Source organism: Octodon degus, unplaced genomic scaffold, assembly GCF_000260255.1.
Source record: "Octodon degus isolate 3935 unplaced genomic scaffold, OctDeg1.0 scaffold00074, whole genome shotgun sequence".
Classification (NCBI taxonomy): domain Eukaryota; kingdom Metazoa; phylum Chordata; class Mammalia; order Rodentia; family Octodontidae; genus Octodon; species Octodon degus.
The window spans coordinates 2,964,340-2,978,680 of record NW_004524650.1 but is presented as its reverse complement, the minus strand read 5'-3'; the positions used below and the strand labels follow the sequence as shown (position 1 = coordinate 2,978,680).

Sequence of the window (14,341 nt, the reverse complement as noted above, 5' to 3'; positions counted from 1 at the left end):
TTTAAAGTGGTTTAAGACCAATAGTATTGCACGAGAGTCCTCAGGTTCCCCATCCTTGCCTGTATTTGGTACGATCAATCTTTTGGAAGTCTTCAGACTTTGTAAAACTGTATAGTAGTGTTTCATCACAGTTGTAATATGGATTTCGGTAGTCACTAACAAAGCTGAACACATTTTCATCTGCTTATTTGTCATGTACTTCGATGAAGTATCTAAGATTTCTCCCCACAATAAGGAGACTTGTTTTTATTACTGAGTTATGATGAGTTTTTAAATTTTTTGGACACAAGCATTTTATCAGATATATTATCTACAACTATTTTCTCTCACTCCGTGGTTGTTTCAATTTTTCTTAACAAAGAGTTGGAAGAGCAAATGTTTTTTTCAATTAGATGAAATCAAATGTCATTTTTCTTTCAAGAATGATGATTTTGGGCTAGGGGAATAGCTCAGTGTTCTAAGCACCTGCCTGACAAGCACAAGGACTGGGGGTTTGATCCCAACACTACATGCCATGCTGGCCCTGTGCCATGACAGCCAATGAAGCCCAGTGTGGCAGTGCAGGCCTGTAATCCCAGTGCTGGGGAGGCTGAAAACAGGAGGATCACTATGAGTTTGAGCTGCATAGTGAGACCCTGCAACAACCAAATACCTTTTATGAAAAAAAAGGTGATGCCTCTTTTGTGAGCCAAAATAATGGCTTATCTAGCTAAATACATGTGTTTGAGAACACTGTGTATTTTGCAGTCATTGAATGGCATGCTGTAGAAGTTAGCTTAATTGGTTGTTATGTTTTTCAAATCTCTGAAAACTTCATTTTGTCATTTTATTAATTAGCAGGAATGTGAAAATATATCCAACTACAAGTATAAGCTTTCCCATTGTTCCCCATAACTGTATCAGGGTTTTCTTTACGTATCCTGAATGTGCTGCTGTTAGGTCCATAACATTTAAGGTTATCATCTTTGAATGCAATGATCATTTCAGCACCATACAGTGATCTTTTTAATTCTCATTCCTAGATAACATTCTTATTTTGATATCTTTTTTCTGCTATCATATAATGAGATAGTATTTCTTTACAATTAGCATTAAATATAATATTCAATTTCTTCAACTTTCTTTTACTTTAATCTTTAGACTTAAAACCATTTCTTGTAGGCAGCAGTTGAGACCTGATTTTTTTCAAAAGCTCAATCTGAAAATATTTGTCTTTTAATCAAGATGTTTAAATAATTTATACTTTAATGATAGCATTGAATATTACATTTATTTCCTCACTGTTAACTTTCTGTTTGTTTCATTTCTGCTTGGCTCCTTTTTCCTCGTTTCTGCTTTCTTATGAGTTGAGTGTTCTATTCTGAGTGTCGGCATTGTTGTAACTCTGATAGCTAAGAAACAAGCCCTTCTATGTATTTTGGATTGTCTTCTTGCCTCCTACTTGAGACATTTGTTAGCTGTCTCCTCCGGTGCATGGTCATCTAGTGCCTACCAAGTCTGGAAATAGACACTGGCTGCTAGGAATAACCTGCTTGCATGTCTTCAGCACAATTTTGTTTTCAGAAAACTTAGTCCTTGCTTAGAAGCTGCCACAGTAAGTTGAATTATCCAATCCTTGTCATTAAAGGTGTCAGCCACGCACTTGAGAATGATGTGGGAAAACTCTGGTGAGAGTGATAATTAAACTTGGAAAACGAAGAGTCACCTTCCTGCATTCAGTTCATTGAGTTTGGCACCAGAATAATTCCAAAACGGTAGGGGATATTCTCCTCTCAGCATGGCAATATCTAGGTGCACACACATTACTTCTATGGGTTCAGATGGGAATGGCTTCTTAATTGTATTTAAATGTTATCTTTGATCTGGGGTGTAAAAATGTTAAAAGGTAGTTCTAAGAATATAGGAAAAAACTGAGTATAACATAAATGGGGAAAAATAGAAACAAGAAAAGAATGCACTCTTTTGTCAGGTTAAATAGCTGTATAAAAGAAGAATATTGTTGGCAAGCAAATTGAAAAGAACATTTAAATGTGTCTCTTCTGTCTATCTGACTCTGCAACTGCAAAGCTTTGGTCCACTTACTGTCATTTCTTGGTGACCATTTTATTACATCTTACTCCTGAGCAAGAGAGGGTAGGAGGTCTCATGTAAGCTTAGGAGAAGCCATTGCTCACAGTTATTTTCCAGGAGAATACCTTTTTTCCACAGAAACATTGACTTATCAAAATACTTTTGAAACACTATTTGCTAAACTATATTATATAGTTCTTGTATTAAAATCCTGAAATGTTAAAGGCAACACAAGCAGATACTCTAGAAAGCACTATTGTTAGAAGCATGTATAGTAAAACCTTTGTATACTTGGAACCTTTGTGTTCCTCACTTTCATCTTCTATGATACTGGGCATACCATAATGCATATGCAGTTCCTGAAAGATCAAGAGAATTTAAAACATGGAAAGCTTCTGTAGGTGTGTCTAGCATGGAGTAAGTGCTATCTGAGCATACATCAGCATAATCTCCATGTTCAGTACTTAACATGGTAGGCCAAATTAACACACACACACACACACACACACACACACACACACACACATTTCTTTTTAGACTTATACTCTAAAAAGTACATTTTCTACTTGCAGTTCTTAGAAAAGTTTCTCAAAAGACATACAACCTTAAAGAAATAAATCACTCAGCTTCATTTTTGTACAGTTGTATGGTACGAATGTAGACAATTGCAACATTAAATTCAAAAGGTAAAAAATTCTTTTTTACTTTGGCAGAACCAGGGATTGAACTCAGGCCCTTGTACTTGCCAGGGAAATGCTTATTCCACTGAGCCATCTCCCCGGCCCTGTGAAAAATTCTTAACAAGAAGAAACTGTACATTTCAGGTGACTCTTGATTGTTCTCTTCACATTTGTAGAATTATCTTAGGAAGATAAATTACATTTGTTCTATATTATTATATTTATGTCAAAGAAAGAGGGAATGAGGAAACAATTTGAACTGTCTACAACAGAAAAATCTTGCCTAGCCAGGCAATCAGGTGCTTGCTACATCCTTTTTGAAGATATACCAGGCATATATTTTTTTTTACAGGAAAACATCCATAGATTTCACTAGACCTTAAAGTACTTATTATTAAAATGCTACGATAATCTTATTTGTTTTTAAAATAAATCATAGTAAAATCTTTTTGGCAAAATAAAAACAAACTGCCCCAAATCTCAACCTCCAAATTCATTGAAAGATGGTGAGAAGCAGGGAGGGTGTTGAATGAATGACAATAAGAATAACCCTAACTACACTAGAAGAGACAATAGTGTATATTATATCTAAACCCCATTTTACTGCAATATTTGAACATGGTCTCTTAAGAAAAGGGGTTTATAAAAGATGGTTGACGAGGTTAGGACAAAAGTGTGAAAACTATCTGGTAAATTATTTCCCACTAAAAAAAAACCTACATAATATATTCTTCTTCCGCTTAGGTTTATATATGAAATGATTTATAGTCTGCAATTTCTTTCTAAGGTCATCATCTTCATAAATACCAGCCACAGAGAGTGAAAACCAACTCAATAAAATGAGTATTTCATTTCTCTTCCTTCTGCTTATGTAGATACTTCCTCCATTTACATGGAACCCATTTATAACAAAGCCTCACATTGTGAAGATTTTTATGAGTTCTTGAGCTTTCTTTCTTTTTTATCTTTCTGTGCATCAGCAAAGCAACTGGCAGATTCTTTAATAAAATATATTATCCACATTAATATTTATAAGCCTATGAATTGGATGTTTAAATAAACATTCACCAACTTATGCCAATTCTCTTGTTTTAGATGTTAAATCACACTTACATTGTCTGGGAAGTCGGCCTTTAGTTCAGTGACACTTTGACACCAATATGCAGCTGTTTTTTCACTGATGAGTTCAATGTTCAGAAAGGAGCTCTGTCCAGGGCCATACAAGGGTCCAGAGGTGGTTCCCCGTATGATTCTGGGTGAAACATTTGTCACAATGTCCTAATAAAAGAGCAAAGATATCAGGTCTCCTTTTGAGAAAAAAAAATCTATGATGTTTGTTATATGTTCATTTCCATATGACAATAATTTACCAAGCCCTTTTTCACATTTTGTGTTTTAACAATCTTGAATTGCATTTGAAATTATGCTACTTTGAAATGAAAATATAAGATGAAACCTTTACTAATTTAGCTAGATTACTTCCTAAATTCTAGAATTACTATAATAGAAAAATAAGTACATCTAAAATCATTCATATTCATTTTTGTCATATACTTTTTTACCATTTAAAAAATAAATAGTATGATAGGTAGAATACAAAAGTTCCATTTCAGCTTACTTAGTCACAGTATTTCTAAAGTTGCCAATAAAAGTTAGTATTTTCAAAGAAAATATATGTAATTTTTCTAAAACTTAATTTCAGCTTAAATCAGCAAAGGAATAACTATTGGTATTCTTGGCTCATCAAACTGTAACACATATTCTGACATGCTAATTGGATCAAATTACCTATAGAATGTAACCATATATTCAAATTTAGTATGAAGAAAATCTTCCCAAGACTGAAATGAGGATATCAATAACTTGCTGATAAGTATAAACAGTAAACAGTAAAATTAACTTGCTTGTTAAACGTAATTAACAATTCACAATTGCTTCTAAAGCTGTATTAACAAAGAAGACTAACATTCTTCCATTCCTTAACACTAAAAAGAAACAAAGGACAAAAAACATTTCTTTTGCCAACTTCCAATTAAAATTAATTTTGAGAAAAGGTCATTTAGTTAAGGATTTATCAGAATTAGTCTTTTAAGTACCCTTCCTCACTATCTTGTCACTTTTAGTGAGATAACATGAACCCCCATTAGTATATAGCAATTAAGGTCAATTTACATATTTTAATTAAGAACCACCCCATATAAAACAATTAGCGTAATAGGAATACTAACTGGATTTCATAACATTTGGACGTTTTTCCAACTAGATAGACAGGAAACCTTAATTAGCATTAATTAGTGCTGATCTGCATATGTTTGATAAGGCATACCCTTGCCACAAAAGATTATTTATTCCTGAATCTGCCAAATGCTACAGTTGCCGAGGATAAAAGGACTTTTCTTCACATTGCATGTTAATTTCTGGTAATTTACATTCACTTTTACATTTGAATTAGTATATTATAAAATAACTGGTATAAATGTTACAATAAGCCTCCTTAAATATGTACATTTTAACTTATAGGAATCATGCCAGTTAATTTTTTCCTAATTAAGCTGTCCCATCTCTATTGTATTTGTGCACAACATTACCAGCTTTACTTTGATTTGCTGCTGAAAGACCATGTTACACAGTCTTACTGGGAGAACGACAAATGGAACCACTCCAGGAAGATCAAGGCTACCTAATCAAATTTCTGTCTTGACAAATGCTTAAATGTGTGCTCTCTATCCTGACAGGTGGCTCAGAACAGCTCACCACGTAGCTACTCATGTGTTGAGAAGAAATGCTAGAAATGTTTCTCACAAATGAATTTATTTTTCTTCTCTAGTCTAAGTTTGAAGAAACACAGTACTAGATTATCCTTTTCTTATGTTCTACCCACTACCCTTAAATGTTTTTCACCTAAGGGAATGCAACCTAGAGCACTATACAGAAGTCCTTAACCCAGTCCTGAAGGAGGTAAGTAAAATCCTCTCAAGTTGCTAAGCCTTGTGGCCTAGCACTGAGTAACTCTAAAATGATGAGGCACCTGGTTAAAATCATCACTTTACAATTTGGTAATCTAAAAACAGTAGCTTCTGCTTCTTCAACAAAAATGATGTATGTGTTAGCAGCATCACTTCTTCTGCCCAGTTTTCAAATTTTAGTTCCTTTGAGAATCCTCTCTAATCTCTCCACCTTCTTCAGTCTTAAAAGGACTCTGTGACTCATGCTTCTATAATACCCATCATATCTTTCTCAGTCAGCACCCACCACATGTCATTGTATTTGTATTGGTATTTTTCCACCATTATCAGAGTCATAAAGAAAACAACTATCTTGTTTCCTAATACATGCCCAACTGCTACCCTGATGTTTGGTAGATATACAAGTACAATGTTTGAAGGAGCCTAAACTCTAGACCAGTGAGGACAAACCCTCTAGTACTTTAAATGATGCAAACAGCTGACAGCAGCACACGTCTAAGGTGTCTAAGGCAGAAGTTTGTCACAAACCTCTGCCTAAGACACAAGGCTAGGTCATATCCTGAGGTTTATGAACAAAAAGTACTCATTAGTTGGCCTTATTCTGTTGCTAAATAGACTTAAGGTTTGGGTTAATATTCAAATTCTAGGTTCAAGCACTCTGCCTACAAGTTCATTGCTGTAAAGTTGGGGTCCTTACTTCCTCCTATCTTTCAGAGACTTCTCTTGCAGCTCAAACATGCTCTTTGTCCTCACTATGTCTACATTCTGTACCATAGTACATGCTACAGAGGCTGACCACAATACTCCAACCGACCTGCATGAGAGGAAGCATGCTCAAACTTTTTTTTTTTATGCTCAAACTTAACCACATCATTGCTTATCAAACCTTCACTACTGCTAGCACCCAACTGCTGGGAATACCTAATCTGCAGGATCCAAGTAGATGGGATCATTCAGATATAATGTAATGTCCAGGATTTTCTTACTTTACTGGATTCTAACCCAATCCACTGCCACCTTGGGTATTTCTTATCTGATGAACCTATGAGAACTGTAACCAACTGCTGGTATCCCTTGAGTCTGTGCCCTATGTTAACATCAAATCATCACAGTATGTAAAGTAAATGTATCTTATTTTTCTTTTCTTGCTAATATTGAATATTTTTTCTGCTTCTTGTCTACTAGCCTGCATTCAACTGTAAATGACTATGTGAGGGTTACCAATGTTCTCTTTAACCAAAACCAAAAAGAAAAAAAAAATGAGGACCAGAAAGTATAAGGAAATTTAAGGAAAATTGTATCTGTTTTGTTAAAGGAAACACCTCTTCTAAAAGGTCAGTTTTTTCTTTCCTTAGTCCAAGCAAAGGTAAAAGAACTTTCATAATTGCTTAATTCATTGGTAGCTACTGTGTAGAATCTGTAAATCATCAGAAAGTCAATTACTAACACCTTGAAATTTTAGCATTTACTGAATCCAACTGAAAGACAAAACTCTGATATATTAATCCCATAATACATCAGTAAGGAAAAATTTATTCTAGATTTTCTTCCTAAAATTGAATTAAATAGTATTTGCTACCACTTTGCCCAAAACTTCCAGTATTGACTTGAGATTTTTCTAAAAATTTTAAATTAAGTGTAAGATGAATGAAAATAGTATGATTAGAGTTTAAATAATTGGCTAATGACTTCCTAAAGCTTTGGACTGGAGAATACTTGATTTTGAGCATGATTTCATAAGAGAATATTTTGCTTTAATATTTAATAGCTAAGTCATATTAGTGTTGCTTAAGGGAGTTAATATAACAAAATAAACATATTCAAAAACAGTTACACTAGATATGCTCTTTCTATATAATAAAGATAAAAGATAAATGCTGCATCCCTAATTTTTGTTACATTAACAATGTTCAGGTATTCAAAAATAGATGTTTATGGGGAAAGAAGTGGTAGCTGATATCTCTGTTTTATATGTTAATGTAGCATATAAATATAAATATTATAACCTTGACCTCGTAGCACTTGAAGTGATGATGGTGATTTTTCAGTATTAGTGAAGAGATTTAAGTGATAGACTGATCATATTTGTTTGTTTAAGTTTATTTACTTGACCTTTATTATCTGAAAAAGAATTATAATGTTTCCATGGTTACTACTGAATGGAGAGAGTAATAATGATCATAATGAATAGAAATACTTGTGTGTGTATGTTATGTTAGGACCATCTCATTACAGAATGTAAGAAAAGTATACTAGATAGGTAGATGGATAGAAAGATAGATGATAGCTATATATATTATATATACACAATATCATGCTAAGGGGCTATAAAAACAATTTGGGTTTAACAAATTTGGATGAAAATGAAAAGTGCCATTTGCAGATTGAATCACAGCTACGCATACCAAAAGAGACAAATTTCATAAACATACCATTGAGTGTAAAGGGCAACCACAGAAATTTAAATGAAATATGACGAGTATACAAAATAATATATTGTTTAGTGAAATACACTAATGTGTTAAAACCATAAATACAACTATGCACATCATCAAAAATAACACAGGAAAGAAGTTACCTCTTGGAACAGGTAGAAGCATTGTAAAAAATTGGGGCTGGTGGAAAAAATTTTGTAAAAGTCAATGATATGTAATTCTAATGAAACTTAATCCCAACCTCCACAGTGGACAGCAGAATGGGCAAGGTCTTCAATGAGCTGTGATGTGGTAGAGTGTATGCTGCTAGAAACGACAGAAGAAATTATATTCACTTAGCTAGAAACATGTAACTTTAATCTGAGTTATTTGTTCTTCATATAAATTTCCAAAGGTATGCTCTTCATTTTGTTTTTGTTGAAAAAAACTTTTAACTATTTATAAATGCTCATTTTTGCTTTTGTTGAAAAATCTTTTAAGTATTTATAAATCAGTACTTCAAAATTGAAGGGCACATTTGGGAAAAACTGTCTTAATAAAATGATTACTTTCTATGTAAGTATGATGTACCAATACAGTCCATAAAAGAGGACAATCATTTTGCAAAAAAAACAAATATATTGTTACATAACATATTGATATCATTATAAATTAATCATACTACTATGTTGGGTGTACCAGGAAACAAAATTCAATATTGGCCCAGTTTCTAGTATAACTTCACTTTTATGAAAGAACTTCTAATATTTTAGGTACTTCATAAAATAAATATATTAATAATTTATTCCCTCCCAAACTAATAATCAGATATCAATATGTACTTGGTATCTTTGAGAAACAAATTGAATAGCTTTTCCTCAATAAATGAATACTTTTCCTCAATAAATGACTTTTTCAATCCTACTGTTTTGATAGAAGGATAATACTCAAAACCTGAATTAGTGACAGAATTTACCTACTTACATCAGGAACATTTATTTACTTGTATGGAAAATACAGTGTCTCATTTACTCTTCTCTCATGCTAGGACAAATACCTGACATGGAAAATGAAGGAAGGAAAGGTTTATTTAGCTCATAGTTACTGGAGGTTTCAGTCCATCCTTGGCTGGCTCCAAGGCAGAGTGGCATAGGACAGATAGCATCTAGTTCAAGGCCGCGGAACAACAACAATGGCAACAGAGAGGATCTTGGTCACAGGACAATAACAATGGCAACAGACAGGAAGTCTGTTTTTCTTAAATTGCATTCAGGCTCTCCACTCCAAGCTGGAGGAAGTACAAACACCCATGATCCCAGCAGTACTAAAACACACAATCCCAGCCTTGAATCACCCATAATCCCAGGGGATCATAAATTAATCAAAAACTCTAGAAGTCCCCACCCCATGACTGAAGGAGGCTTTGGGGTGACAACTAGACACAAAGCATAACACACAGTAAGCAAGAATAGCAATGCTATCCTAAAAATATCAGCTAGATTACAAAAGAAATGTGCAATTGGAATTGCATAAATAATATATTAGGTTCTTCCACATATAGCACATCTGATCCTCACCCCTCTATCATGCTGTTAATCATAAGAGATTTAGAGAAAATAAATAGGTTTATTCATAGGGGTTTTAAAATGATGTAAATAATGGCAGTGACATTGGTGACATATTAACATTTCATGTATGTAACTGTAATTAAAACATGCATTTCCTAGGCCAGGGAGATGGCTCAGTAGAATAAATGTTTGCCTGGCAAGAGCAAGGCCCTGAGTTCAATACACGGTACCACAAAAAACACAGCAAACAAACAAACAAAAAACAAAACATACATTTCTTGGTGTTTTGGGATCAGGAATTAAACTCAGGAGCTTGTTTTTACCACACAGGCACTGTGCTGCTGAGCTATTTCCCCAGCCCTGAACATACATTTCTTGCAAGTAAAAGAAATTAACTGCAGCAAGTAAATTTTTTTTAAGAAGTAGAGTGTGATGTATTTATGAGAAAGAAGTTATTTTATCTTATTTTTTGGTACAGGGGATCCTTGCACTTGTCAGGCAGGCGCTTATACAACTCAACTATATCCCCAGCCTTCAAGAAGTTATTTTATACAAAACTCAAGGAAGGAAATATATTCAACCTTCAGGAACATTTCATTCTGCTTCTGTTTAATCATAGTTTTTCTCTTCAGAAGCCTCTGTCTCAGAGTATATAATAGTTGTAAGAGAAACCTCATGTTTACAAATTGTAAGTATAGCCACTCCCCAAAATTTGTAATCTTTTTAAGCCAAAGTTTAACCCCTAGTGATAGAGATTTTTATGGACTTAACTTGCATTAGATATTTATCCTTTGCTTAATTAACTTGGTCTAGCAGGACAGAATTAATTAGAATCCACTCAGATGCTTCAATAAACAAATAAGGAAAAATTTAGTGTTGGTCGAGCAATACAAAAGGAACGAAGTATACTGGCCTATGAGTCAACAAGAGGAACTTAACAATATGCATTGTATGAACATAGGTGTAACTATCTAGAAACAAGGCTGAAAAACATACAAAATGATAATTATTAAATAAGATGCCAACTTTTCGTAGTCTTGCATCAACTATGATAATATACTTCCTATTCTTGTGCCCTGACCTATCAAAGATCAAAATTCTAAGAACTCTTTGAAGTGTTTCTATGTTTTACATGAGAAAATTCCGTAATTCCAATGTATTGGTATCCTAGAAACTGTTGACCTAAAATGGCATGTGATGTCCTCAATATCAGAGTTGGTCTAGCTTGAACTCACTGAATGCACAGAATCTCTAAGAGAGGAGGTAAGACCTAGAAAGGGAAAAACAAAGGCAATGAATCATGTTTTACAATGAAAGGAAAGCAATTTATGAATTCATAGGCTTAAAGATGGGAGTTGTGAATACAAACCAACTATCCTGACATTCCAAGGAAGAAGTTTTACTGACATGATATCCAGAGCTGAACTTTGGCCAAATGTCTTTTACCCACTAGACAAGGTCAAACATTTAAGGATTTATATGACAGAAATACAGAGATTGATTTTTATAATATTTGTGTATGGCTGGAAAAATACTTGGTACAGGATTTTGGACCAGGAATTGAACTCAGGAGCTTGTACTTAACAGGCAGAAACTGTGTCACTGAGCTATCTCCTCAGTCCTGGGCACACATTTTTTGCAAGTAAAAGAACTTAACTTCAACAGGCTTATGTTGGCCTTTGTCTTTCCTTTTTGATCTTTCACAAAGAGTCCATACCTTGTTAATTTCACATTAAAATGACTTTTTCTTTCTTTTATGAACTCTTCTCTTCAAGTGAAAAACTACAGCTATATTTAAGAAGTTGTAGAGTATTAAGTGATATAGCACATGCTTGACATATGGCATTTGATAAACAAGTATTTGTAAAATCATCAACTCACTGGCTTCAGAAACAGTTAACAGAAGTTATGAGACTTCAGGTGACTGGAGTGAATTGGGTAACAACAGGGGAATCAGCTAGATATGAGAAAGCTGACTACATAGAGTCAGGTCAGACTTCAGTGTGTTTTAAAGAGTTCATACTTTTTCTGCAGGCTTCAAGACTCTATTGTGCTCTCTTATTCAAGTTATTAATACCAATAATTCACAGTAACTGTGCATTCACAGAAATAAATTTTACAAAGAACAGAGGAAGAGCTCTTTCAGTGCTGGTATCAGATGGATTAGAGCGAGATTATTCAACAGACAGGCTGATTAAATTACTGGGTTTACTGTTCAGATAAGAGATTTTGGTTATATTCTGCCAAACTCTAATTAACTTAAATCTTTCTGCTGGCCTGCTTATAAGATGATCATGTGATATGCTTTGCAGAAATCTTTGAGGGCCCAGAACAGCAGCTGTGAAGGTATAAGTATGAGTCAGTTCTAATAATTATTATTTATCTTCAAGAATAAGAACAGAATTTTCAGTAAAAATGGTACTTTATGAATCTTTAGTTTCTCTAAGATCTGCATAAACTCTCTGATTTTACTGTGCAAGTCTCTATAAATGAAACAGCTATTATCCAAGGGGAGCATCTCTAAGAATTAGAAGTTTTCCCCTTGTGAAATATGATCAATATAATACTGAGAAAATTTCCTTCCAAAATAGCAAATATAAAAATTCTAGAGAAGGTTTAAAAAAATGCACAACATACTGATATCAAAATAAGCAAGTTTTTGAGAGGTCAGAGAAAAAAAAAGCAGAGAAAGGCAAAACTACCATAGAGGTGTTTGTTCTGAAGGTTTCTGCCAGGCCCAGGTAGACTAGAGACTGAGTTCCTATGGTTTACACACACTTGGGTTAGCAGTCCCAGTCAGGGTGCATTCCCAGTCATGGGAACAGCCAGTTTAGAAGCATCTACTAAAAGATAAGACTAACAAAATAATATTTGTGAACTAGAAAATAACAACAGGATGATGATAATTTGTGTGATTGCTTCAGACTTGACTATGGAGGAAAGATAAACAAGTCCTTCCTAAAGTTAAAATCAGGTTAGGCCTAAAAGCTTCATGCAAAACTTTTGGTTTCAAAGTAGTTTGTGAACTTGGGGTTCTTTGATAACTAGTACAAGCAATGCCAAATCCTCTCTTGAACAATGTACTTTATTCCCTGAACTCAAAAGAATATTATAAATAAATTTAAAAAATAAAAGGAGTTCACAACAGGAGAAAAACACTAACAATAAGAAGAAAAAAAGATTTCAGAGCTAAGGGTCAGCATGAAAAGAAAGCTACAAAATCAATATCACCCAAAATATGCATATACTGGATAGACCAGATATACAATTTAAAACAAAGTTTAATATTTTTAAAAATTAAGTGGAATTAGTTAAAAAAATTAAATGGAATTAATGTAAAATCAAATAAGTAACTCAAAACTTATATTCAAAGTATAATCAAATAGTATTTCTAGAATTAAAAAATATAATTTAGAGAAAAAGAATCTGAATAACAAGATGAATAAGATTATAAACAATCTAATTAGTTGAAGAGAATTAGTAAACTTCATTTTATATCTGATAAATGTATGTGAGAGGCAGTTCATATAAATGTGATGCTAAAGACATTAAGAAACATAAAGGACAGACTAAAAAAAGAAAAGGAAGGGGCAGCAAGATAGCTCAGTGGACTAAGAGCCTGGTTAGCTAAGCACAGGGACTGAGAAATGATCCCCTCGTACCACACGCTGCACTAGCCCTGCCCCCAGTGCACTGAGCTGGCCACATAGACTGGGCATAGTGGTGCACACCTGTAATCCCAGAGTTGGGGAGGCTGAAAACAGGAAAATCACTATGAGTCCAAGCTGCATAGTTAGCTCCTGTACCAAATACATAAAAATAAATAAAAATAAAAAGGGAAAAGGAAAATCTAATGAAAATTCACAGGAGGATATTGGGGAATATTGGAAGAGGTAATGTTTTGATAAAAATTATCAGGGATTTAATAGAATTGATGAAAGTGAACAATCCCCTGATGTTTGTTACAGAAAGAAACAGAACATTTGTAATTAATTACTAATTACCTATTGTAAATAATGCATTAAAAAAGAGAGAAGATTTAACAAGTAACTATGGAAAAAAATACCTACAGATGAAAGGTTCATCACTGGCAATTCTTTGTACTGTCATTGTACTATAGACAGCTAAGCTAATTAAAATATAGACATTCAGAGAGAGATAGGCCTTCTAAGGAGTTAGTGCAAAAGATAAAAACACATTACAACTGTGGACAGAGGCACATAAGTTAAAGGCCAGACCTCAGAACAAATATGGAATGAGTACACCTTCGTGCCTCCCTGAGGGATAAACAGTAATGACCATCAACCACCTTGGTTGGGAATCAGACCTTCCAGAAAATCTCCTTGTTCTTTCTATGTATATTTGCAGTGTGACTTGCTTCTCCATTACATCAATGTAACCTTAGTGATTGTATGTATAAATTTGTTAGTTTTCCAAAGTTTTGTCCCACCAGGTGTTCACTTCATGATTTTGTACGTACCTAGTATTTTTGCTCTATAAAACTTCATTTGAGAATTTCATTTGTGGACAACCCACTTTCTTGGTCCCACCTGCCCATCTCAGCATGTGTTGTTTTTCCCTCAACAAATAGTTTATATATCTATATCTATATCTATATCTATATCTATATCTATATCTATATC

The 14,341-nt window shown here is 33.8% G+C and overlaps 1 protein-coding gene across 2 annotated transcripts in view; it reads right to left on the bottom strand.

The window, feature by feature from the left end:
- Dpyd (dihydropyrimidine dehydrogenase) overlaps positions 1–14,341 on the bottom strand; it is a 978,184-nt gene that overhangs the window by 378,682 nt on the left and 585,161 nt on the right. For both annotated transcript variants that reach the window (XM_023720254.1, XM_023720255.1), the window contains exon 14: positions 3,864–4,028. In XM_023720254.1, coding sequence (XP_023576022.1) covers positions 3,864–4,028 — 165 coding nt within the window. The remainder of the gene's footprint in view (positions 1–3,863; positions 4,029–14,341) is intronic.